Source organism: Pelophylax lessonae (assembly GCF_965119305.1).
Source record: "Pelophylax lessonae genome assembly, chromosome: 2".
Taxonomy (NCBI): domain Eukaryota; kingdom Metazoa; phylum Chordata; class Amphibia; order Anura; family Ranidae; genus Pelophylax; species Pelophylax lessonae.
In genome coordinates, this window is record NC_138769.1 from 437075115 (window position 1) to 437099272 (window position 24158).

The 24158-nt window shown below is 43.4% G+C and overlaps 1 protein-coding gene across 3 annotated transcripts in view; it reads left to right on the forward strand.

Moving 5' to 3' along the window:
• TAB3 (TGF-beta activated kinase 1 (MAP3K7) binding protein 3) overlaps nt 1–24158 on the forward strand; it is a 117883-nt gene that overhangs the window by 84932 nt on the left and 8793 nt on the right. For 2 of the 3 annotated variants that reach the window (XM_082246734.1, XM_082246733.1), the window contains exons 5-6: nt 10937–11027; nt 19425–19509. In XM_082246734.1, coding sequence (XP_082102860.1) covers nt 10937–11027; nt 19425–19509 — 176 coding nt within the window. The remainder of the gene's footprint in view (nt 1–10936; nt 11028–19424; nt 19510–24158) is intronic. The other variant, XM_082246735.1, reaches the window with a different exon arrangement.

The following is a 24158-nucleotide window of genomic DNA, read 5'->3' on the forward strand; positions in this document are numbered from 1 at the left end:
GTTGAAGTTTAGCCACCCAGGGTTTAGTTTTGCTCTTTTAAATGTATTTCCCTTTGGAATGCACTGGTCAATCCCTTGTTAAGTATGCTTTTGAAGCACTCCCATTTTTCCTCTGTGTTCTTTGTTCCCAGGGTTCTATCCCATTTGATATTTTCTAGCAGAGTGCAGTTTTGGGAAATTGGGTCTTTTGAAATTCAGTGTCCTTATATTGCCCTTGTGTTTCCTATTACTATAATTAATACTGAAACTAATTGACCTATGATCACTGTTTCCTAAGTTGCCCCGTATTTCTATATACGTGAGCAGGTCTGTATTGTTGGTAATCAGTAGGTCAAGTACCGCATTGTTTCTTGTCTGTGCATTCACCATCTGACCCATGAAATTGTCCTGCAAAACATTTAGGAACTGCCGAGCCTTGGCTGAATGCGCGGTTCCTTCTGCCCAGTCTATATCTGGATAATTAAAGTCCCCCATTATAATGACATTTCCCATCCTTGCTGCCAATCCTATCTGTAAAAGGAGGTCTGCCTCCCCCTCCTCCCTCTGGTTGGGGGGCCTATAGCATACGCCCAATATTACCTTCCCCACAGTGCCTCCCCTTTCAAGTTGTACCCATAGGGATTCTGCCTCGTCCATAGCTCCATTATTAATATCATCCCTCATATTTACCTGTACACTGTTCTTAATATACAGACATACCCCTCCCCCTTTTTTACCTTCTCTATCTCTGCGATAAAGGGAATACCCCTAAATGGTCGCCATCCAGTCATGAGAGCTGTCAAACCAAGTCTCGGTTATACCCATGAGAGCTGTCAAACCAAGTCTCCGTTATCCCCACAAAATCTAAGTCCTCCTCAAGCATCAGCAGCTCCAGCTCTCCCATCTTGTTAGCCAGGCTTCTGGCATTGGTATACAAGCCTCGTAATTTTGACCGTTTACGTATATCCTCATTTTATGTTATAGGCTGCTCTCGTGATATTTACCCATACCCACCCTGGGTTTAGGAGCTCCGAACACCCTACCACTAATGTCCCTATTTCTGCCCTCTGAATCTTGCTTTCCACTGGCTAATTCTGCATCTGTACCCTCCCCCCCCCCCCCCCCATCACCTAGTTTAAAAGCCCCTCTAACTTTATGGCCATCCTCTCACCCAGTACGGTTGCACCCTCCCCATTTAGGTGCAATCTGTCCCTACCAAAGAGCCGGTGGCCGACTGAGAAGTCGGCCCAGTTCTCCAGGAACCCGAAACCCTCCCTTCTACACCAGCTCCTCAGCAACTTGTTAGCTTTCCTAATCTCCCGCTGCCTCTCTGGTGTGGCTTGAGGTACAGGTAGTATTTCTGAAAATACTACCTTGGAGGTCCTAGTCCTCAACTTAGCTCCTAAGTCCCTGAAATCGTTTAGGACTCTCCATCTTCCTCTGCCTATGTCATTGGTACCCACGTGTACCATGACAGCTGGGTCTTCCCCAGCCCCACCCAATAAACTTTGAAGATGTTTTTTATTGTGAAGCAAACAACAAATAGGACAACCTAACAGAAAAAGTCAATGTGCATAATTATTCACCCCCCTAAGTAAATACTTTGTAGAGCCACCTTTTGCGGTAATCACAGCTCCAAGTCGCTTTGGATAAGTCTCTATGAGCTTGCCACATCTTACCACTGGTATTTTTGCCCATTCCTCCTTGCCAAACTGCCCCAGCTCCTTCAAGTTGGATGGTTTGCGCTTGTGAACAACAATCTTTAAGTCTGACCACAGATTTTCTATTGGATTGAGGTCTGGGCTTTGACTAGGCCATTCCAACACATTTACATGTTTCCCTTTAAACCACTCAAGTGTTGCTTTAGCAGTGTGTTTGGGGTCATTATCCTGCTGGAAGGTGAACCTCCGTCCTAGCCTCAAATCACGCACAAAGTGATACAGGTTTTGCTCAAGAATATCCCTGTATTTAGCACCATCCATCCTTCCCTCAACTCTGACCAGTTTTCCAGTCCCGACTGCTGAAAAACATCCCTACAGCATGATGCTGCCACCACCATGTTTCACTGTGGGGATGGTTTTGCTTTAGTGATGTGATGTGTTGGGTTTGCGGCAGACATAGCGTTTTCTTTGGTGGCCGAAAAGTTAAATTTTAGTCTCATCAGACCAGAGCACCTTCCCCCATACATTTTGGGAGTCTCCCATGTGCCTTTTCGCGAACTCAAAACGTGCCAATTTTGTTTTTTGCTGAAAGTAATGGCTTTCGTCTGGACACTCTGCCAAAAAGCCAAACTCTATGGAGCGTACGGCTTATTGTCGTCCTATGTACAGATACTCCAGTCTCTGCTGTGGAAATCTGCAGCTCCTTCAGGGTTACCTTTAGGCCTCTCTGATTAATGCCCTCCTTGCCCGGTCCATGAGTTTTGGTGGGCGGCCGTTCTTTTGGCAAGTTTGCTGTTGTGCCATGTTCTTTCCATTTGGTTTTGATAGATTTGATGGTGCTCCTGGGGATCATTAAAGATTTGGATATTTTTTTTTTTTATAACCTAACTCTGACTTGTACTTCTCAACAACATTGTCCCTTACTTGTTTGGAGAGTTCCTTAGTCTTCATGGCAGTGTTTTGGTTAGTGGTGCCTCTTGCCTAGGTGTTGCAGCCTCTGGGGCCTTTCGAAAAAAGGTGTGTATATGTAATGACCGATCATGTGACACTTAGATTGCACACAAGTCAAGTGGACATCTTTTCAATAATTATGTGACCTCTGAAGGTTATTGGTTGCACCAGAGCTTTTTATGGGCTTCATAACAAAGGGAGTGAATACATACATGTGGAAAGTGGGGTCCCCCAAGGTTCTGTCCTGGGACCAATCCTGTTTAAATTTATTCATAAACGACCTAGAGGAGGGGATATCTAGCACAATCTTGGTATTTGCGGATGATACTAAACTAAGCATGCCAATATCTTCGATGCAGGATGTGGAAACCTTACAAGCGGACCTGAACAAAATAATGGGATGTGCAACTACATGGCAGATGAGGTTTAATGTTAAAAAATGTAAAGTAATGCACTTGGGCGTCAAAAACACGAAAGCAATCTACTCACTAGGGGGGGGAACCTCTGGGTGAATCTAAGATAGAAAAGGACCTGGGGGTCCTAGTGGACAACAGGCAGTGGCATGCAATGCCAAGCTGCTGCAAGCAAAGCCAACAAAATACTGGCATGTATAAAAAAGGGGAGTCACTCCAGAAATAAAGAGATTATTCTCCCACTCTACAAGACCCTGGTCCGGCCACACCTGGAGTATGCCGTCCAGTTCTGGGCACCGGTCCTCAGGAAGGATGTGCTGGAGCTGGACAGAGTCGAGAGAAGGGCAACAAAAATTAGGGGAATGGAGGACATCCGCTATGAGGAAAGACTACAAGCACTGAACTTATTCTCTCTAGAGAAGAGACTCTTGAGGGGGGATATATCATCATGTACAAATACTGTACTGGAGATGACCCTAGCATAAGGAACAAACTTTTCAGAGAAAGGGAATACAATAAAACACGTGGCCACTCAATAAACTATAGGAAAAGGGTTTAACCTTAAAATACGTAAGGGGTTCTTTACTGTCAGAGCAATAAGGATGTGGAATTCCTTCCACAAGCAGTAATATCAACAGGGAGCATCGATGGCTTCAGAAAACTATTAGATGGGCACCTTAAAGACCACAACATAAAGGGGTATACAATGTACGGTTAACATCAAACACACAAACACTCATCATAGGTTGAACTGGATGGACTGATGTCTTTTTTTCAACTTCACTAACTATGTAAAATACGCACATGCCAATTTTCTGTTTTCTATTTCTAAAAAATAGTTTTATGTTTATTTTTCTCATTTCACTTCACCAACTTAGATGATTGTGCTCTGATCCATCACATAATTCAGATTAACAAAACATTGAACTTAAGGCTGTAATGTAACAAAATAGGTAAAAAGTCAAGGGGGTGAATACTTTTGCAAGGTACTGTATAGTCATGGCCAAAAATATTGGCACCCTTGCATTTCTGTCAGACTACACTACTTCACCCAGAAAATTGTTGCAATTACACATTTTTATGCTTTCTCATGTTTATTTCTTTTGTTTCTATTGGTATGACACAAAAAAAGTGGAGAAACAAAGAGCCAAATCTGACACATTCCATGCAAAACTCCGAGAATGGACTGGACAAAATTATTGGCACCCTTCTCAAAAGTGTAAGAAGTAAATGCATTCCAAGTTTGTGATGCTCCTGTTTGTAATTAAACTCACCTGTATCCATTAACAGGTGCTGACAATATAGAAATCACACTGGCAACCAGTTAAAACGGTGAGAAATTGACTCAACCTTTCTATTATTTCTGTGTGCCACACGAAGCCTGGAGAAGAGAAAGAGTAGCAAAGAATCGTTTGAGAACACAAATTGTGAAAAAAAAAAAAAGACAATCTCAAGGCTACAAGTCTATCTCCAGAGATCTTAATGTTTCTGTGTCCACTGTGCGCAACATAGTCAAGAAGAGTACAGCCCATGGCACTGTAACTAACCTCCCTGGATGTAGAGGAAAGCAAAAAATTGATCAAAGAATTGGCCAAAACTTACATGAGGAAGCCAAAATCCTTTTGAGAGAATGTGCTGTGGACAGACTAAACAAAATTGCAGCCTATCATTCTACTGTTCAGAAAAAGAAATGAGGCCAAAAAAGACTACAGTCTTTACAGTCAAACATAGAGGTTCACTAATGTTTTGGGGTTGCTTTGCTGCTTCAGGCACTGGATGTTGTGACCATGTGCATGGCATTATCAAGTCTGAAAACTACAAAAGAATTCTGGGGTGCAATAAAGGGCCCAGTTTGGTTATAGTTCCACGCTGTTGTATGGCCAACAAAATCTGCTACCTACCTCCTATATCCCACGAAGTGGGGTATGGAAATGAATAGGAGAAAGAGGTATAGGGGGCACTGCCTATACAATATCTCACAAAAGTGAGTACACCCCTCACATTTTTGTAAATATTTTACTATAGCTTTTCATGTGGCAACACTGAAGAAATGACACTTTGCTACAATGTAAAGTAGTGAGTGTACAGCTTGTATAACAGTGTAAATTTGCTGTCCCCTCAAAATAACTCAGCACACAGCCATTAATGTCTAAACTGCTGACAAGGAAGTGAGTACACCCTAAGTGAAAATGTCCAAATTGGGCCCAAAGTTTCGATATTTTGTGTGGCCACCATTATTTTTCAGCACTGCCTTAACCCTCTTGGGCATGAAGTTCACCATAGCTTCAGTTTTCCACTGGAGTCCTCTTCAACTCCATGACGACATCACGGAGCTGATGGATGTTTGAGACCTTGCGCTCCTCCACCTTTCGTTCGAGGATGCCCCATAGATGCTCAATAGGGTTTAGGTCTGGAGACATGTTTGGCCAGTCTATCACCTTTTACCCTCAGCTTCTTTAGCAAGGCAGTGGTCATCTTGACGTGTATTTGGGGTCCTTATGTTGGAATACTGCCCTGCGGCCCAGTCTCTGAAGGGAGGGGATCATGCTCTGTTTCAGTATGTCACAGAACATGTTGGCATTCATGGCTCCTTAAATGAAGTGTAGTTCCCCAGTGCCAGCAGCACTTATGCATCCCCAGACCATGACACTCCCACCACCATGCTTGACTGTAGGCAAGACACACTTGTCCTTGTACTCCTCATCTGGTTGCAGCCTCACGCTTGACACCCTCTGAACCAAATACGTTTATCTTGGTCTCATCAGATCACATGACATGGTTCCAGTAATCAATGTCCTTAGTCTGCTTGTCTTCAGCAAACTGTTTACAGACTTTCTTGTGCATCATCTTTTAGAAGAGGCTTCCTTCTGGGACGACAGCCATGCAGACCAATTAGATGCAGTGTGCGGCCTATGGTCTGAGCACTGACAGGCTTATCCCCCACCTCTTCAACCTCTGCAGCAATGCTGGCAGCAATCATACGTCTATTTCCTAAACCCAACCTCTGGATATGATGCTGATCACATGCACTCAACTCCTTTGGTCGACCATGGCGAGGCCTGTTCTGAGTGGAACCTGTCCTGTAAAACCTCTGTATGGTCTTGGCCACGGTCTTGCAGCTCAGTTTCAGGGTCTTGACAACCCTCTTATAGCCTAGGCCATCTTTATGTAGAGCAACAATTCTTTTTTTTTCCGATCCTTAGAGAGTTCTTTGCCACGAGGTGCTTCCAGTGACCAGTATGAGAGAGTGAGAGCGATAACACCTAATTTAACACACCTGCTTTCTATTCACACCTGAGACCTTGTAACACTAACAAGTCACATGACATGGGGGGGGGGGGCTAACTAGGCCCAATTTGGACATTTGCACTTAGGGGTGTACTCACTTTTGTTGCCAGCGGTTTAGACATTAATGACTGTTATTTTGAGGGTACAGCAAATTTACACTGTTATACAAGCTGTACTCTCCCTACTTTACATTGTAGCAAAGTGTAATTTCTTCAGTGTTGTCACATGAAAAGATATAATAAAATATTTACAAAAATGTGAGGGGTGGACTTTTGTGTGATACTATATATTTGTAATCCTCGTAAAACTCAAAACAGGTGAAACAATTAAATAGGAAGTCATAAACTATATGTATATAATGCTATTGCACAAACCCCATATAATACTAATATACTATATAGCAGTGTTCAAAACTTCTAAATGGCTATGCACATACTATCACAGTAAATCCAGTGCAAATGAAAGTGCTTATCTGTGCAACGAGTGCAATAATTAAATAAGTCCTTAAACGATCTGATGCTTTAAAAAGTCCTTATAAAGGTAATGTGGCAAAGTGCTAAAAAATCGCCAAAGTGTAACATCAGTCTCTTGTTGATCGTAATGAATCCACTCATGCTCTCCCTTCAGCTCTTCATTTACCAGAAGACCCTGCATGGGTCAGAGGCACCAACAGATAGTGAAATGCATGATCCTATAGCCCCTCCTCAGTCTCCAAGGGTCTGATTAGTAGGTATTCTCATAGGGTATGTGAATAAGAGCGGCAACTCCTAGTGTGAATTTGTAGCAAATTGTTTATTAATAAAACCGAAAACGCACTTACACTGCTAAATGGTATTCAAGACCTTAAAGTGGAGTTCCGGCCTATTTTGCAACTTTAGTGATTCCTGGAGTGCTCGCTATGCTGATCAACAATTGGGCATTTTCAATTTTGTTCGGGGGTCCCTTACCTTATTTTCAGGGCATTTTTGATTGTACTTCCTCCTTCTCCCCCCTCTGTGGCCGCGGCCACCAACATCACTTCCGCCTTTGCATTGCATCCTGGGAGCTGTTTGTCATCACTCCCAGGAGGCTGGAATCAGGAAGAACTCCCAGAGCACTCCCTGAAATCAGGAAGAAGGACACAGCAGATTACACTGCGGCTTCAGATGCCCACGTCTAAGATGGCCGTGCCCAGACAGCGTTTTTAAAAGTAAGATTTTGACTAAAATCCAATACTGTACACCTTGTAAGTATGAGAATAGCGGTTCTGTAAAGGGCGATGGATTAGTATTATAGGGGTATTTTTAGTTAAAAAAGGTATTTGAGGCCGGAACTCCGCTTTAAGAGATGTGTTGTTTCTGGAATGACATGTGTTTCACAGACCGGGAGTTCGAAACTGGAAGGGACGCGATGACGCTCTAGTCTCCGCCCTATGTGTTTCATCAGAATGCCATCAATGGCTGCTCCTGATGACGTGTCAGAAAGTTCTGTCTCCATCAGAGGTCATGGGTCTTACATCAGGACAATGACCATGTCAAAAAGCACCCATAAATGGTTTCAGACAAAGCGCTGGAGACTACTGAACTGGCCAGCAATGAGTCAAGATCTAATTCCCATAAAGCACCTGTGGAGAGATCTCAAAATGGCAGTTGGGAAAAGGCACCCTTCCAATCTGAGAGACCTGGAGTAGTTGGCAAAAAAGAGTGGTCCAAAATTCCATTAGAGAGGTGTAAGAAACTCATTGATAGTTACAGGAAGCAATTGATTTTAGTTATTTTTTTCCAAGGGGTGCGCTACCAAATATTAAACTGAGGGTGCCAATATATTTGTCTAGTCCTTTTTTTGGAGTTTTGCATGAAATGTGTCAGATTTGGCTTTTTGTTTTTTTTTTAATATTTTTGTGTCATACCAATACAAACAAAAGAAATAAACTTGAGTAAGCCTAAGCATTTGTAATTGCAACAATTTTTTGGGTGAAGTTGTGCATTGTCTGACAGAAATGCATTGATGCTAATATTTTTGGCCATGTCTGTATTTCCGGATTGTACAGGACAGATGACTTTAAATAATTATGGTTGGGATATATGCAGCTACCTTCAGATGACTGCTCACTGGCAAAATAGAAAGGCTGCAAGACTACCTAAATAACGTCTCTCATTTCAGCTAGCCATGGTGTTTCTGCTATTGTCCTTAGGTGATGAACCTCTTATCTCTACTACGGCAAGACTACCTTCTTTTAAGGAAGTGTTTTTTTTTTTTTTCTCTTACTGGATTATTTCTCCCCAGATGATTCCCTTATCACTCAGTTGCACCATTGTCACTGTGGCTTTTTATACAGCTTGTGGACTGGTGGACTCCTCAGCAGAGCATTGCGGGACCGCACCTGGACCCCATGTGCTCGAAAACGCGGGGCTGACCTGTAATGCTGCATTTTACTCGATCCTGCTGTGAGTACTCCCCTTGACACGCGTAATGTAACATATGGAGTCATCTGCAGGGTGCTTTGCAGGTCCAGCGCCGTTTTCTGGTCAGTCTCTGAAAACCCCTACAGGGGTATGGCCACAGTGGAAATCAAAGCAAGGTTGGGTTTAAATCACTTTTATTACCACATACACTGTTAGAAATTAGTTTGTTCTAGAAACATTTTTCATCCTGCTCCTTAGAATTTTCTTGTCACTGCAGTCAAAGTCAAACATCGATTTAACCCACTAAAGATTAGAACAACAAACAAACTTTACTAGAACCTTAATTTTTTTAAATGTTTAAAATTTTACCAATCTATGACCAGCTTTAGACCTCATGTCAAAGACCCTCTGAACACCAGAACTCTGGGGGAGGAAAATGCTGCTTAATAAAACATGCTAGTAGCTTTGTTTTGCACACACGCTTAGGCGCTTCTAGTATTTGAGCGATTATGCAATTTGTTGGGCAGAGTATTATTATTCTGACCATTGGAATGCATGAATGCCTGAAGAATAAATGCACCTTTAGTTGATTAAGAGAGTCCTTTTCTCTGCACCACTTTACATGAATAAAATAAGGAGTCTGTATAGAGACTCCTTATCCATTCATAAAGTGATAGTCTGATATAGTAAACCCCATAGTAAATCAGCTTCAGTGGACATAGGAGCCATCGGTAACGATGGCTGCCTAGGTCCATTGTACTACAGTGAGGGGGCTGGCAGCTCGCTGACAGAGTGCAGGTCAGCAGCTGTAGGCGGCGGGAGGGATGCCACCAGAGCAGGAATGGATCAGGGGTGCAGGGGCTGGTACAGGGGGGGGGGTAGTCGGACAGGCAGGGGGGGGGGGGCGACGACATGCTGAGATTCCCTCCAAGCCCCTGCAGCACCTGAAGCTGGCGGGAGTGGCAGAGGAGGGAAGCCGACTTCTAAAGGTTGCTGCAGGGGATTGGGTTTGCGGGGGTGGGTTTGAATCTGGTGTGGGGGGAGGTAATTAGTGCTGAGGGTGAAGAAGGGGCTTGAATGGGAAAGGAAAGAGGTAGGAGTAGTTTTGGTTGACAGGGAGTGAGCAGGAGGTCGAGAGGCTGAAGACAGGGAAGCCGCAGCATGGGGGGGGGGGGGCAGTCTATTTAAGGGTAATAACTCTGATCAGCGGTTTGTAATCCGCTGATCAGAGTTAATAGAATTGTTCAGCAGAGTCTGCTGAACAATTCTTTTATAAGTTCATGGTCATTAAAGTGACCAAGTGCTTATAGGAGGAGAAATTAGGTCTGTACAGTGTATAGACTTGGCCAGCTGCAGGCAGTGCTATATGGCCGTTCAGACCTGGCAGTAAAAGGGTTAAAGCATTTACTGTGGTGAATTTTGGCTACCATAGTTTTTTTCGCTATTCCGCAGGCAAGTGCATTTTAAGACTGGACATGTTTGGTATCTATTTAATGCAACATCAACTTTTATATTTTACCAAAAATAGGGTTTATTGTGTTTGCACTAAAATTCATTTTCATGTGTTTTTTTTTTTTTCTCTTGAAAATGTTATTAGTACAGGTACTTACTGTACTTTACGCTCTCCATTTAAGCAGCACTTTACATATATTATACATTCACATCAGTCCCTGCCCTCAAAGAGTTTACAATCTAAGGTCTTTAACTCAGATTCATACATACTAGGGCCAGTTTAGACAGGAGCCAATTAACCTACCAGCATGTCTTTGAAATGTGGGAGGAGACTGCAGTACCTGAAGGAAATTCACGCAGGCACAGGAAGGAGATGCAAATTTAAGGCAGGTAGTGCAAATGTTTGGATTTGAACCGACGTCCTTAGTACTTACTGCTAGGCAAAAGTTCTAACCACTCAGCCACTGAAAATATGTGTTAAATAACTGCCCACATATCATGTGACATAAACTGCAGTTACCACCATTTTATTCTCCAGGGTCTCTGCTTTCTGAAAATATTAAGGGGGGGGGGTACGGTAATTTTTAGCTAAAAATGCAGATTTTAACATGCAAAAAATGAAAAAATTGGCCCGGCAGACAAGTGGTTAATTTAGGTTTACTGACACTTAATAGGAGCAGAGAAAACAGAGTGCCTGTGTATATAAATGCTATTCAGATGACTTTGTGTTAACATTTAACTTTTAAATTAGTTTTCTTTTATTTCCTATTAACCTCATGTTATCTTGTTTTTGTTTTTATGTTTTCAGCCAGAAGAGATGACCAGACTGAGGAGCCTGAATAGGCAACTGCAAATAAATATAGATTGTACACTGAAAGAAGTTGATCTGCAGTCTAGGGGTAAATAGCAAAGCGCTAATAAGTGTAACACAGAAACAATGGCTGTCTTTTATCAGAGTGTTTGTTTTTTTTTTTTTTTTTTTAAAGGAAGTCCATTATGGGGGTGATACATACTAGGTTACAGTATTTTTAAATCCAAAATCCAAAATGTAAGTGTGGTTTAACAGTCCTTGGATTTGGTGGCTGCGTTAGTTTTTATTTTATTAGTCTAACAACATTTTCAGCAAGTATAGAAAGTACTGTATTTATCTGCGTATAACCCACACTTTTTCCCCCCTGAAAATAGGTGACAAATTGTTTGTGTGTGTTATACGCCGATATCATTAACAAAAAGGCAGGGTACATACCCCAGTATCAGGCGAGTGGACGCTATCCGAGATTACCCGGGGGACCTGCAAGTCCCGGGCCCCCCAGACCCCGTATTGCAGGCCTCGGGCTGCCGTCCTCCTATCTGTGTATGTTACACAGTTTAACTCTCGTAGCTGTCATAGTGTAACCACGGTAACACTCTGCACAGCTCGCAAGAGTTTAGCCTGAGCTGAGAGGAGCAGAGAACTGCCGAGCTTGTTCCTGCCAGGTACAAGTAGTTAAAAACCTGTGGGATAACATAAGTCTCGGAGTGGTGGAACACACAGTAATCACTGCCTGACGGGGGGGGGGGGGGGGGGAGCTAAAAGACACATACTGGCTGACAGGCCCCCCTCCCTGCAGAGCAGAGTGTGGGTCTCTTTGACCTCCCATGTAAGGCAGCAGTTTTCACTGGTGTTAAAGGGGCCAGAGTGACAAAAGGAGTCTGCCGGGGGGTTCAAAGAAAAACCCAGCCTGACAGGGAGGTGAGGAGCTAAGAGACACACACTAGCTCCTCCATTCCTGCAAACAGGGTGTGTGTCTATTTGCCCCTTTCCCCCTGCCAGGCACTGTAGAGATGTCCAGAACTTGTACCCTTTTAGGTACCAATGTTTCAAAGCGGTGAAGGGGGACAAAGTTCTGAGCTACCCTTATTTTTCTTCAAAGTTGTTTTTTTTCTTTAAATAATTTTTTTTTTCCAGAATTATCCCTCTTAAAATTAGGTGCGTTTTATAAGCCGATAAATACGGTACCTTTTGATCTTGCCAGAAATGGTGTCCTCATCCCTTCATGTGAGTTGAAATAAGCACAAATGTCCTTGTCTTGTTGTAAATACCCAATTCCCAACTCCCATGTAATGAAGTGGAAGATATGTTTGAATCCTGGAGCAGGATTCCCTCCATAAATGCAGTAAAGGCGTAAACATAACTATTAGGTATTCTCAGGATTGGCAAGAGGAAATAAATAATGTTATTATATAGGATTTGCATAGAGCCAACAGTTTTCCCAATGCTTTACAAAAATTGAGGTAAACAATACAATTCAATACATGAGGGATCGCAAGATCCTGCTCCTTGGAGCTTACCATCTTAAAGGAAGTGTCAAGGATAGAAAAGGTGATGATGAGGAAAGTAAAAGTACAGCTTAATAGTTAGAAGCAGGGTAGGCTTTCCTAAAGAGAAGGGTTTTTAAGGGATCGCCTAAAGAGACCAAGTAGGAGCTAGTCAAGCATATTGGGGTAGGGAGCTCTAGAGGATGGGAGAGGCTTGGGAGAAGTCTTGCAATTGAGAATGGGAGGATGTGACAAGGGAGCTAGAAAAGAGGAGGCCTTTGAGGGGGAGGAGCAAGGAAAACTGTTTTGTTGGTATTTTGAAACAAGGTTGGTGATGTAGCTCAGAGCAGAGCTGTAGATGACTTTGTGGGTCGTTGTTAGTATTTGAATTTTATTTGTGGTGTGGGCAAAAGCCAATATACACTTTTATTATAGTATTAGCAGTAAGCTCATGTCGGGGTAATCATTTTGATGCACACAGTGCATGTTTGCCTTTCATCTCAAAGTATGGTAAAAGAAGAATCCACAGATAATAAATAATATAATTGCAGCAAGTCAACATTTTGGTCTAAAAAGACACCTTTCACAACATTGCTATACTTACTACACTTAAAATAAGCCTTTAGTCCCGGTTCACACTGGGGCAACTTGCGCTCCATTCAGTGCAATGGAACCATTCTAATCGGAGCAACTCAGGTTGCTCCAACTTAGAAAAAGGTTCCTGCGCTATGGGGGCGACTTGCATTGACTTCTGTTAGAGAAGTCGTATGCAAGCCCTGCTGAAGTCGCGCTGCACGGGGCGGCTTCAGAGTCGGCGACTTTGAAGCCACCCCAGTGTGAACTTAAAGTGATTGTAAACCATCACCTTATAAAACAACCCTTTCAGTTTAAAATAGAAATTAAATGAAAACATTTGTGTATACATATATAAAATCATTAATGCTAAGTCTGATCATTGTATGGGAGCAGGCTGAGTTCCCAGCATAGCTGGAGAACTGACCACACTGTACTCTCCTGTCTAGTGTGGTAAGTTTTTAATAAGAAAGCAGAGGAACTGGCAGAAAACACCAGGAATTTCACACAAAGGAAGCAATACAAAGCAAACAGGATACTTTTTCATACAAGTGCATGGACTGCAAGCAGGCACATAACAAAAATATGAAATGTTGGGTTTACATATTCTTTAATTATGTAAATGAGTAAATAAATTGTGTTTATACATTAATAAGTTTAGGTACAGGTGATTGTACCTGATGATTCTCAGTAATAGAATAAAAAAAAACAGCTTTATAGTGTGAAGCTATATTAACTAGTCCAATCTGAATGTCTGATCGCCATTTAAGATTGTTATCTTCAGTAATACAGCATTCTATTGATTTATAAAAAAAAAAAAAAATTGCTTGCAAATACAGAAATATCAACAGATCTGCATTTTCTTAGAATTTCAAATGTTTTGGTGATGTCATTATTAAATTATTGTGTCCGATGTAGTCATACATAAAAACTAACTAAATTGTGCTGTAGCCCATAGCAGCTAGTATCCAGCAGTCTTTTTTCCAACCTAATTTAAATATAAATATTAACACCAGTGGTGTTGGACTTTTTACAGTCTGCATATTTATCTTTAACACTCAAATGTTTTTCTTTTAAAAACAAAATTTTCTGTATCTTGTTTTAGCTTGCAGCCTTTCAAACTACAAAGCAAATGTATTTTCATTATTTAATGAATCCGATGTTTGCCATCTCTTTGCACTTGGCTTTAGCATTGCATTAATCTGTGTCTGCATTTCTGACACATCTGAACAGTCCTGGTGTATAGAAATGTAATCTGAATTACTCGAAATTGTGCACAGCTTAGTGAATGATTACAAAACTGTTTTTTATTAACTTGAGTCAGAGGAAATTAATTTGCAAGTGAACTGCAAAATCCTAATCTTAAGTATTCATTAAGATTAACTGGCTTCGCGTTAAATCTTTTAACATCCTACATTAAACACTCAGTCTGTATTTGGTGCACAGCAGGTAATGGTCTCAAAAGCCCTTCAGTGAAAAGTCTGCAATTCATGTGATAATAAATTGTCCACTTGCTTGCATTTTCTTGGCTGGGTGATGAATGCTTTCACTTAATGCTGGATTTTAAAATGTGAAACATGCACAAGCGGAGACTGTTCTTTAAAAAGCTGTCATTGCAGCGGGACATGTTGTCTTAAAGGCATATCGTTTAACGTAGCAATATGACCCATAGGCCTACTGTCACCAGCTGGCAGTAAGTGTTTTCAATGTCAATAAAGGGTAACTTGGGAAGAAGGATATTTTTATGCTGAAAGTTATTTACAATTAAACCTTGCATCACCTTAGTTTTATGCAGTGTCCAGGCAGTCTTTTGATTTCAGTCAGGCTTGGCATTAGAATACCCTTTTACCCTAAACTCTTATGTAAGTTCATGCAAGGGGACTAGTGGCACTAACATTTTAAAGAATGTTATAATAGCCTGTACTAAATAAAGTCAAATAAGTGCAATAAGAGACATTGATGTAAGGAAGAACTCCGTGGAGCACTGTTTACACACACACACACACACATACATACATACATACATACATACATAAATACACACACACACACACACACAACCCCTTACGTTACCGATATTGCCGATATTTCAGGAAAGTGCATGTACCAGAGTGATGCCTGCAGCTAGAGGCATCACCCCGGTACGGGCGTCCATAGCCGACAGTCAGCTGTCTTGTAATGACAACCAATGCGGCTGAGAAGCCGCTGGGCTGTCATTACAAGGATCCCCCTCTGCCTTCCGTGGCTCGCCCTGGTCTCCCGTCCCACCGGGAGACCTGGGCAACCATCCTGCACGGCCGGCGAAGAGGAGACCCGATCAAAGCCACATTCGGCTCTGATCGGGCCCCCATGTAAAAACCCAGAAGTGATGTCATGACATCACTTCCGGGTACTCGGCGCCAAATTCAAATAAATTACAGCATTTAAAACAGCCAAACTTGGCGTTTTGAATGCTTTTAAGTGCAGAGGAGGGGTTTGGGGTCTTTTAGACCCCCTAGATCCCTCCACAAGAGTACCTGTAAAAAAGAAAAAATCATATACATACATACAGGTCCCTCTCAAAAAATTTGCATATTGTGATAAAGTTCATTATTTTCTGTAATGTACTGATAAACATTAGACTTTCATATATTTTAGATTCATTACACACAACTGAAGTAGTGCAAGCCTTTTATTGTTTTTAATATTGATGATTTTGGCATACAGCTCATGAAAACCCAAAATTCCTATCTCAAAAAATTAGCATATCATGAAAAGGTTCTCTAAACGAGCTATTAACCTAATCATCTGAATCAACTAATTAACTCTAAACACCTGCAAAAGATTCCTGAGGCTTTTAAAAACTCCCAGCCTGGTTCATTACTCAAAACCGCAATCATGGGTAAGACTGCCGACCTGACTGCTGTCCAGAAGGCCATCATTGACACCCTCAAGCAAGCGGGTAAGACGCAGAAAGAAATTTCTGAAGGAATAGGCTGTTCCCAGAGTGCTGTATCAAGGCACCTCAGTGGGAAGTCTGTGGGAAGGAAAATGTGTGGCAGAAAACGCTGCACAACGAGAAGAGGTCACCGGACCCTGAGCAAGATTGTGGAGAAGGACCGATTCCAGACCTTGGGGGACCTGCGGAAGCAGTGGACTGAGTCTGGAGGAAGACTGGGGAGAGGGAAATGCCAAAATGCCTGAAGTCCAGTGTCAAGTACCCACAGTCAGTGATGGTCTGGGGTGCCATGTCAGCTGCTGGTGTTGGTCCACTGTGTTTTATCAAGGGCAGGGTCAATGCAGCTAGCTATCAGGAGATTTTGGAGCACTTCATGCTTCCATCTGCTGAAAAGCTTTATGGAGATGAAGATTTCATTTTTCAGCACGACCTGGCACCTGCTCACAGTGCCAAAACCACTGGTAAATGGTTTACTTACCATGGTATTACTGTGCTCAATTGGCCTGCCAACTCTCCTGACCTGAACCCCATAGAGAATCTGTGGGATGTTGTGAAGAGAAAGTTGAGAGACGCAAGACCCAACACTCTGCATGAGCTCAAGGCCGCTATCGAAGCATCCTGGGCCTCCATAACACCTCAGCAGTGCCACAGGCTGATTGCCTCCATGCCACGCCGCATTGAAGCAGTCATTTCTGCAAAAGGATTCCCGACCAAGTATTGAGTGCATAACTGAACATAATTATTTGAAGGTTGACTTTTTTTGTATTAAAAACACTTCTTTTATTGGTCGGATGAAATATGCTAATTTTTTGATATAGGAATTTTGGGTTTTCATGAGCTGTATGCCAAAATCATCAATATTAAAACAATAAAAAGGCTTGCACTACTTCAGTTGTTTGTAATGAATCTAAAATATATGAAAGTCTAATGTTTATCAGTACATTACAGAAAATAATGAACTTTATCACAATATGCTAATTTTTTGAGAGGGACCTGTGTGTGTGTATGTATGTGCGTGTATATATGTGTGTATGTGTATGTATGTATATGTATATATATATACACACACACAGTGCCTTGAAAAAGTATTCACACCCTTTGAAATTTTTCACATTTTGTCATGTTACAACCAAAAACGTAAATGTATTTTATTGGGATTTTATGTGATAGACCAACACAAAGTAGCACAAAAATGTGAAGTGAAAAGGAAATGATAAATGGTTTTCAAAATTCTTTACAAATAAATATGTGAAAAGTGTGGCATGCATTTGTATTCAGCCCCCCTGAGTCAATACTTTGTAGCACTACCTTTTGCCACAATTACGGCTGCAAGTCTTTTTGGGTATGTCTCTACCAGCTTTGCACATCTAGACAGTGACGTTTTTGCCCATTCTTTGCAAAATAGCTCAAGCTCTGTCAGATTGGATGGAGAGTGTCTGTGAACAGCACTTTTCAAGTCTTGCCACAGATTCTCAATTGGATTTAGATATGGACTTGACTGGGTCATTCTAACACATGAATATGCTTTGGTCTTTACCATTCCATTGTAGCAATGGCTGTATGATTAGGGCCGTTGTACTGCTGGAAGGTGAACCTCCACCCCAGTCAAGTCTTGCACTGTATTTGGCTCCGTCCATCTTCCCATCAACTTTGACTAGCTTCCCTGTCCCTGCTGAAGCAAAGCTTTCCCACAACATGATGCTGCCACCACCATGTTTCACAATAGGGATGTTGTGTTCAGGGTGATGTGCAGTGTTCTTTTTCTGTGATGTGCAGTGTTTTGCTTTTAGGCCAAAAAGTTCAATTTTGGTCTCATCTGACCAGAGCACCTTTTTCCACATGTTTTCTGTGTCCCCCATATGGCTTCTCGCAAACTGCAAATGGGACTTCCTATGGCTTTCTTTCAACAATGACTTTCTTCTTGCCACTCTTCCATAAAGGACAGATTTGTGGAGTGTACGACTAATAGTTTTCTTCTGGACACATGCTCTCACCTGAGCTGTGGATCTCTGCAGCTCCTCTGGAGTTACCATTGGCCTCTTTGTTGCTTCTCTAAATAATGCTCTCCTGGCCGGCCTGCCCGTTTAGGTGGATGGCCATGTCTTGGTAGGTTTGCAGTTGTGCCATACTCTTTCCATTTTCGGATGATGGATTGAACAGTGCTCTGTGAGATGTTCAAAGCTTGGCATATTTTTTTTATATCCCAACCCTGCTTTAAACCTCTCCACAACTTTATCCCTGACCTGTCTGGTGTGTTCATTGGCCTTTTTGATGCTGTTTGTTCACTAAGGTTCTCTAACAAACCTCTGAGAGCTTCACAGAACAGCTGTATTTATAGTAAGTGGTGAGAATAAATTACACACAGGTGTACTCTATTTACTAATTAGGTGATTTCTGAAGACAATTGGTTCCACTAGAGTTTGGTTAGTGGTATCAAAATAATGGGGGCTGAATGCAAATGCATGCCGCACTCTTCCGATATTTAATTCTCAAAAACTTTGCAAACCATCTATCATTTTCCTTCCACTTCACAATTATGTGCTACTTTGTGTTGGTCTGTCACCTAAAAGTCCAACAAAATACATTTTCATGTTTTTGGTTGTAACCTGACAAAATGTGGAACATTTCAAGGGGTATGAATACTTTTTCAAGGCACTGTGTGTGTGTGTGTGTGTGTGTGTGTATATGTATATATACCGTACCCCAGTTTTCCTCCACATTTCAGTTTTTCCAAGATAGGTTAGAATGACCAATGACAAGCCAGTTTCTCCAGTTGGTGGGTTTTGCACTAGACACAAACATATACTGTGAGCTGTAGATTAGAAAATTATTTTAGTGGGTCAGTGTTTCAACAAGACTTGCATTTCTTCAGAATCAAACTGATGTTGCTACTTTTTTTTAAAGTGGTTGTAAACCTCTGGAAATGAAAAATTAACAAATCATGTCCTCCTATACTAGCGTGTCCTTGCCTTGATCCAAGGCACCCACTGTGATTTCTGTCTCCTTTTTCACTCCTCTGCTATCTGCAAGAGTCCCTTCTGAGTTTTGGACACCAAGCAATCGGGAGACAGCCTGAACCCATACAAGTGATTGACAGCCTCAGCTATTCATATTTCCCTATGAGACTTCGTAGAGTGGGGTGTGTCAGTTCCCTCCAATTCAAGTCTCAGATCTATGCTGTGCTGTGACATCAGATCCCCGCCCCCTGCCTTCTGCAGCTCAGAAATGCTGTGTAAAATGTGTGCTTTAAGAGTTTATAGAGGACAGAGGGGCAGATAAACAGGTACAACTTATATGAGAGGATTTGCTTCATCTCTGTGTATCACCGGAGGCTGGTTACTTCAGTGGGTGTATTTAAGAATTTACATTTAAGCATAGAAAACAAGAGTAATTTATAATAGGGATTTTTTTGTTTCGGCTTTCTATTTTGGATCTTGTGCTAAATGTACCACATTCAGACTTTGCAGTTAACAGATTTGTTTTATAGGAGTGGGAAAGCTTGATTTGAGCAACTTCTATGATAACATAGCACCAGGTCCTGCTGTACCCCCCAACACTTGTAAAAAAGGTAAGTTGCCTGCTGCTTTATTTCTACTGTTTTTTTTTTTTTGCCTTCATAAGAATGAACTACAGTAAAACCTTGGATTGCAAGCATAATTTGTTCCAAAAATGTGCTTGTATATCAAAGAAAATTTTCCCATAAGAAATAATGGAAACTCAGATGATTTGTTCCACAACCATTTATTTATAAGTCCTTCAGTCTATAGTCCATATTAAAAGATCATGGCAATGTGACTTCAAGGCAACTTCAGGGAATGCCTGGGTAATCTTCCTTTAATGTCAGATCCAAATCACATCAGTTAGGATGAGGATCCAACTTAGACCTCATGCACACTGCAGCTCAAAAAAAGCTGCTTTTACAGGCATTTGAGCTTTTATTTCAGCTTGAAAAAGCTTGTGCTTTTTGTCGTCTTGTTTTATTGAGCTTCTTTGAGCTTTTTTTTTTTTTTCACAAGCCTTCCTTAAAGTTTATGAGCACTAGTCGGATAGTAGTTGCCTTGAAGAGTAGTACAGGAAGCTTTTCTAAAGTCAGAGCGACTTCAGTAGTGCTATTTAAGACAGCTTTCTGACTAAAAATGGGGTGTGACCCTACTCATATTGCAAGACCTCGGTCGTTTATCAAGTTAAAATTTGTAAAAAAAAAATTTGCTGGTCTTGAAAAACACTCGCAGACCAAGTTACTCGCAGTCCAAGGTTTTACTGTAAATGTGTTAAATTCTGTGATAGTTCAATATTGGCATATCTATAAACTCTGTGGTTAATTATTGTTTTTTTTATACATGGACATTTTTTTAGGGTGCTATATATTGAGATTGTAGGTAAAGTATATCTAAAGGCAATTCTTTTTGTTATATATAGAGTAATGATTGGTTAAAACTAGAGATGCACCGATACCAGTTTTTTACCGGCAAGTGCGAGTACCGATACTTTTGGTCAAGTACTCGCCAATACCAAGTACCAATACCTTTGCGGTGTGATTTGAGGCCATACAAATAGAATGGGCTCAAATCACACTGCAAAGAATCGTATATGTTTTCAACAGGAATGCGGTGAAACTCCTATCCCAATTGTATACAGTTACCCCCACCGCTCCTGTGTTGACCCAGTATAAAAAGACAGGGAAGTGCCATCTAAGTGCAGCAATGGGCAAACAGCTGGCAAAGTGGAGTGTAAAAAGTCTGACATGAAGCAAGGGGATGGGGCAGGCTGACATGCAACAGAGGAGGTTGAGTCTTGAATACACAGGAAGGGAGATCACCAGGGCTCAAAGTTGGCAGCCCAGAAAATGGCACCTCTGCTCGCTCACGTGCTCCCTTCTCTACTCACCAACTTCAGTACTACTTGTGTTACCCCTCCCCTCCTCACTCTCTCCCCCTCCCCACTCTCTCCCCCCCCTCCCCACTCTCTCCCCCCCTCCCCACTCTCTCCCCCCCCTCCCCACACTCTCTCCCCCCCCCTCCCCACACTCTCCCCCCCCTCCCCACGCTCTTTCCCCCACGCTCTCTTCCCCCACGCTCTTTCCCCCCACGCTCTCTTTCCCCCCACGCTCTCTTTCCCCCCACGCTCTCTTTCCCCCCACGCTCTCTTTCCCCCCCACGCTCTCTTTCCCCCCCACGCTCTCTTTCCCCCCTCCACGCTCTCTTTCCCCCCCACGCTCTCTTTCCCCCCCACGCTCTCTTTCCCCCCCACGCTCTCTTTCCCCCCCACGCTCTCTTTCCCCCCCACGCTCTCTTTCCCCCCCACGCTCTCTTTCCCCCCACGCTCTCTTTCCCCCCCACGCTCTCTTTCCCCCCCACGCTCTCTTTCCCCCCCACGCTCTCTTTCCCCCCACGCTCTCTTTCCCCCCACGCTCTCTTTCCCCCCACGCTCTCTTTCCCCCCACGCTCTCTTTCCCCCCACGCTCTCTTTCCCCCCACGCTCTCTTTCCCCCCACGCTCTCTTTCCCCCCACGCTCTCTTTCCCCCCACGCTCTCTTTCCCCCCACGCTCTCTTTCCCCCCACGCTCTCTTTCCCCCCACGCTCTCTTTCCCCCCACGCTCTCTTTCCCCCCACGCTCTCCCCCTTTCTCCCCTCCTCCCCCTTTCTCCCCTCCTTCCCCCTTTCTCCCCTCCTTCCCCCTTTCTCCCCTCCTTCCCCCTTCTCCTCCCCCCTTTCTCCCCTCCTCCCCCCTCTCTCCCCTCCTCCCCCCTCTCCCCCTCCTCCCCCTCTCTCCCCTCCTCCCCACTCTCTCCCCTCCTCCCCCACTCTCTCCCCTCCTCCCCACTCTCTCTCCTCCCCCTCTCTCTCCTCCCCCCCTATCTCTCCTCCCCCCCTCACTCTCCTCCCCCCTTCCTCGCTCTCTCTCTCTCTCTCTCTCTCTCTCTCTCTCCCCCCTTCACTCTCTCTCTCTCTCTCTCCCCCCCCTTCACTCTCTCTCTCTCTCTCTCCCCCCTTCACTCTCTCTCTCTCTCTCTCCCCCCCTTCACTCTCTCTCTCTCTCCCCCCCTTCACTCTCTCTCTCTCTCTCCCCCCCCCTTCACTCTCTCTCTCTCTCTCTCCCCCCCTTCACTCTCTCTCTCTCTCTCTCCCCCCTTCACTCTCTCTCTCTCTCTCTCCCCCCCTTCACTCTCTATATCTCTCTCCCCCCCCCCCTTCACTCTCTCTCTCTCTCTCTCTCTCTCTCTCTCTCTCTCTCTCTCCCCCCCTTCACTCTCTCTCTCTCTCCCCCCTTCACTCTCTCTCTCTCTCCCCCCCCTTCACTCTCTCCCCCCCCCCTTCACTCTCTCCCCCCCCTTCACTTCTCTCTCTCTCTCTCTCTCTCTCTCTCTCTCTCTCTCTCTCTCTCTCCCCCCCTTCACTCTCTCTCTCTCTCCCCCCCCCCCTTCACTCTCTCTCTCTCTCTCTCTCTCTCTCTCTCTCTCCCCCCCTCTTCATTTGCGTACAGCAGATAACACTCCCTTCCGCCAGATCCCCACCCAGGAGGGTGCACATACCGTGTGGCGCTAATTTGTATAGTTGCTTGCTTTTGCTGGGTGATCAGGGGAGAATGCAGTGTCGGGTGGCACACTGTGATTATGTGCCACTTTTTGTGTTGGCCTATCACATAAAACCCCAATAAAATAAATTTAGGTTTTTGGTTGTAACATGACAAAATCTGGAAAATTTTTAAGAGGGTAAATTCCAAGCACGTTTCACTGCTAAAAGACACCTTTTTTTGTTTTGTGTACTTTATCCACTTAAGCCCCGGAAGATTTTACCCCCATTCCGACCAGGGGGTATTTTGCGATTCGGCACTGCGTGACTTTAACGGAGAATTGCGCGGTCGTGCGACGCTGTACCTAAACGAATTTGGCGTCCTTTTTTTTCCCACAAACAGAGCTTTCTTTTGGCGGTATTTGATCACCTGTGCGATTTTTTGATCACGCGCTATAAACAAAAAAAGAGCGTCCATTTTGCAAAAATAGCAATATTTTTCCCTTTTTTTATATGAAATTCCCCCCAAAAAAAATGTAAAAATCAAAATTTTTTAAAATTTTCGGCCAATTTGTTTTATGCTACCTATGTTTGGTAAAAAAATCGCAAAAAGCGTATTTTGATTGGTTTGCGCAAAAGTTATTGTGTTTACTAACTAAGGGAAAGATTTTTGTTAACCCCTTCACTACCAGTGACATTTCTACAGTAATCAGTGCTATATATATGCACTGTTACTGTAAAAATACACTGGTAGTGAAGGGGTTAACTTTATTTGAGAGGGAGGGGCTGTGTGTGTCCCTAGGGGCGTGATTCTAACTGTGATTGGCTGGGGCTTCAGCTGTATGCAGACTGATCAACGGATCTACATAGTAGATCCAGATGATCAGCTCTCATACACCGGGGAGAATGACAGGTGGCTTGTTTACACAAGCTGCCTGACATTCTCCCTCTCCCCCGCCGATCGCAGAGTGGCCGGCGGACATCGGGTCCGCCGGTCACACGCGCGGGGGGGTCCGTGACCACTCGGGAGCGGGAGCGCGCCTCCGGGGGCGCGCGCGCTCGCTCCCTAGACCCTCACAAGCTAGTGACGTAGCCCTACGTCACTTTGCCTGTGAGGGGCTGACCGCCGACGTAGATAGTCGTGCGGCGGTCGGCAAGTGGTTAAAACAGTGGTCCTCAACCCTGGCCTACAGGGCCCACTAACAGGCCAGGTTTGCAAGATAACTGAAATACATCCCAGGTGATATAATTTGCTGCTCAGTGATTGCAGTACTCTAGTCAGCATCTCCCCAAGGTAATACTTAAAATCTGGCCTGTTAGTGGGCCCTGAGGACTGGAGTTGAGGATCACTGCTTTATAAGACAAAAAAAAATGCAGAAAAGATGATGGGAAAGAAACTAATGTGCTCATAGTCTTAATTAAATATTTAGACTATTGTGAATGTTGGGTTTTAAAGTAGAACTGAAGGCAAATTTTATTGTTTCCATCTATGTCCTATTGGGGAAATCTCCCTTCACTTTTATAGCAACAATAGAAAGTGAGATAAAATCTCCCCAGATTGAGGGAAATCCCTGGTAGTCACCAGAACTGGTGTCCCCACTTGAAGATTTATACCTTTTTGTCCTGGTTACCAAATTTGGGGATTTTCAGTGAGGTTAATCACCAGGACAAAGCGGAAATGAATTTCCCTATCTGGGATGCAGACAGC